This window comes from Leopardus geoffroyi, chromosome D1, assembly GCF_018350155.1.
Source record: "Leopardus geoffroyi isolate Oge1 chromosome D1, O.geoffroyi_Oge1_pat1.0, whole genome shotgun sequence".
Classification (NCBI taxonomy): Eukaryota; Metazoa; Chordata; class Mammalia; order Carnivora; family Felidae; genus Leopardus; species Leopardus geoffroyi.
Window position 1 is genome coordinate 110,353,886 of NC_059329.1, and position 2,560 is coordinate 110,356,445.

Here is a 2,560-nt window from a genome sequence, read left to right on the forward strand (position 1 = left end):
AGCAGAGGTGCTTGCTAAGAATGCGTAGGTCTGGGCTTTATGATGCGTGGGCCTATGGAGTCCCCTCTGACAAAGGACCCATTTTTGTGAGGTGGGCTACACTGGACAGGCTCGATGGCAGGTCAGGTAGAAAGAGGCAACTCTTTGAAGGTGACTAAGGAGTAGTTTCCCTGTACACCACCAGGGGGCGCCAGAGGTTGCTCAGCTCTAATGAGGACTTGTCCCACCATCTATTAAGGCGTCTTTCTTCCATCTCAGATCTAGGATGGGACAACAGAGGGAAAGCACGGTGCCGGCTCTTTCCCACCTATCAACTTGCTGATTGCTGCCAGCCCAAACAGGGCCACATTGAGGCACTGGAGGTCAAGCTTCCAGACTCTGTTCTTTATTGATAAGCATTAATGAACCCCTTGCCAGTCCTGCCCTCGGATTCCCAGCCTTAAGTGGGGAGTGTGTCTTTGCCTCTTAGACACCTGCCTGAGTCTGGCTTTGTCCAAGGCTGTGCCCCTCTGCCACGCTATTCCCCAGACCACAGCATTTAGGTCAGGGAGGTGTGTAGCAGGCATCTGAAGGGTCATGGTCAGGTCCTGGTCCTCAGAGACCACTCTCCATGTAGGAAGTGCAAACTTCAGCTGTGTTGGCTCCCAGAGGGGGCTCCAGGAGCCTGCTGGTTAGATGGAAGGCTGAGCCTCAGAGACCTCCAGATTCAGCCTCTTTCCTCTTCACACTCTTCACAGCCAAACACTCTCATGGCAGAACTGAGCCAAGGGGGCAGCAAACTGGCTCCCGCTTGTGTCCTGAGGTCCTGGGATCGCAGGCAGGAGGCCTTGGGCGGTGCCTCAAAGGGGATAGACATGCCAGAGGCTGTGCAAGGGGAGGGGGGAGGGAAAAATCAGAGCGAGTCAGTTAAGTCCTTGATCTGATTTCACCAGCCCCAATTCTTGGCCATGGCCTATAGTCCTTGGCCAACCCCTCTGTACTAAATAGAAAGTCCCTTGGGCCCTGGGTGCACTCTTCCCCCACCATTAGCTCAGAGCTAAGAAGTATTAAAGCCATCTTCTGCCTTCCTGAGCCAGGCACCCTGTAGAGCCTTCTCGCCCGTTCAGCAAAGCCCAAGAGCCTTCACCCATTTCTTCCTCAGGTCAGGGCAGCCCCCACCTGGGGCCAGCCGGCTGCTGGTGCCTGACGAAAACCCTGGCCCCCCTGAAAGCCCTCCCTGGCCTGTCTCTGACCTGTACTGGACGCGGGGATCTCCAGGGTGGGTCTGCAGCACCTGGCGCACTTCTCGTGGGGGCTCCAAGCCCATCTGCTCGGCCCGATGCCAGCGCTGCAGCCGTGTGATCCCTGCCAGGGTGGGAAGAAGACACTGAGTCCAGGCTAGAGAACGTGTGTGGAGGGGTGTGTTGGGACCTCCACACCCCCCAGTCTCAGTAGACCCAGGCAGGGGCTTGGCTTGCTTCGGGGATGTGTGGATGACAGGACTGTCTCCAGGATGTGCTCCTGGGGCCTGAGGGGGTTCTCACCTGTGCAGGGCCCATATTGCCAGGCCAGATCAAACTGCCTCAGCAGCTCCAGCTCTGCTTCATCCACGCTCAGAGGCTGGGGCTCTTCCCCTGCAATGACATGCTGCTTCTCAGGCCTGCCCGGGGCCTATGCCCTGCAAGGCCAGCCCCCTGCTGCTCGCTTCACAGCTGTCCCACTGCTCCCCGGCCCTCGCCACCCCTTGGCCTCTGCCGGCCGTTGCCAGGCCCGGACCAGGAAGTAGAGGACATACTTCACTTCCCCTGCCATTGCCCGCGTCCACCCACGTCCTCTCATGCCCCTCGGTGGTGTCCACTGCTCCCGTCCCCCAATCTTTAGAGACCTAGCTCTGGCGCCAGCTCCCCCTTGCTGTGCCCAGCGGGGCCCTCCCTCCTCTTCACTACAGGGTAGGAGTCAGTGATGAGCCGCTTCCGGCCCATGGCGGCCACCCAGGCAGGCAAAGAAGGAGGCGACTGCGAGGAAGGAGACAGGCCAGCGGGCACGAGAGAGACAGCTGCTGAGAGAGAGAGAGTGAGAGAGGGCTGAGGCCAGAGAGCGAGCCTGGGGCCAGCGACAGGCAGACACGGTGACCCAGACTAGCCGAGAGGAAGTCCGCTGGTTCCAGGGAATGACGCCTGTCCCCCACCCCCACAAGCACGCAAACATTAAAGACCTAAACCAATGGCTGGCCACCTCTGCGGGGCGGGGCCCGGCTTCAGCCAATGGCAGGCGGCGCAGGCAGAGGGGGCGGGGCAGCTGCTGCAGCTGTGTTCTGGGGGAGAAGGGGCGAGGCTGGGGTGGGAGACCTGTCAAGATGCCCCAGACGGCACCACCTCCTCCTGCCCCCCCTCCGCCCCATTGGTCTGCAGTGGGTCTCGGGGGACTTAATAGAGCGTTATCCTTAGCCTCTCACTTCCCGTTTGCCCTTCCTAGGCAAATGTTCTTTTCAGCCTCACTAATCCCCGTGGCCGGTTGGTAACTCCCCAGAGTCCAGCTGGAGCCTCCGCTCCCACCCCTTGTCCCGCGGAGCTCAGTGGGG

The 2,560-nt window shown here is 60.2% G+C and overlaps 1 protein-coding gene across 1 annotated transcript; it reads right to left on the reverse strand.

Annotated features, from left to right (window-relative positions):
• Positions 1-363: 363 nt before the first annotated feature.
• Positions 364-2,172, reverse strand: POLD4 (DNA polymerase delta 4, accessory subunit). The gene is made up of 4 exons (XM_045486027.1): positions 1,865-2,172; positions 1,524-1,613; positions 1,233-1,344; positions 364-864 (listed from the first exon to the last, which is right to left on the reverse strand). Exons 1-4 carry the CDS (start codon positions 1,959-1,961, stop codon positions 840-842), a joined length of 324 nt encoding a protein of 107 aa, XP_045341983.1. The 5' UTR covers positions 1,962-2,172; the 3' UTR covers positions 364-839.
• Between the last annotated feature and the right edge of the window lie 388 nt (positions 2,173-2,560).

Bases quoted from the DNA above. Each gene is read 5' to 3' on its own strand.
- POLD4 (XM_045486027.1), bottom strand. From the start codon at position 1,961: ATGGGCCGGAAGCGGCTCATCACTGACTCCTACCCTGTAGTGAAGAGG. The intron at 1,614-1,864 runs GTCTCTAAAGAT...ATGTCATTGCAG, and splicing joins GGAGCTGGCGCCAGAGCTAG to GGGAAGAGCCCCAGCCTCTG. The intron at 865-1,232 runs GTCAGAGACAGG...CCCCTTGCACAG, and splicing joins GATCCCCGCGTCCAGTACAG to CCTCTGGCATGTCTATCCCC.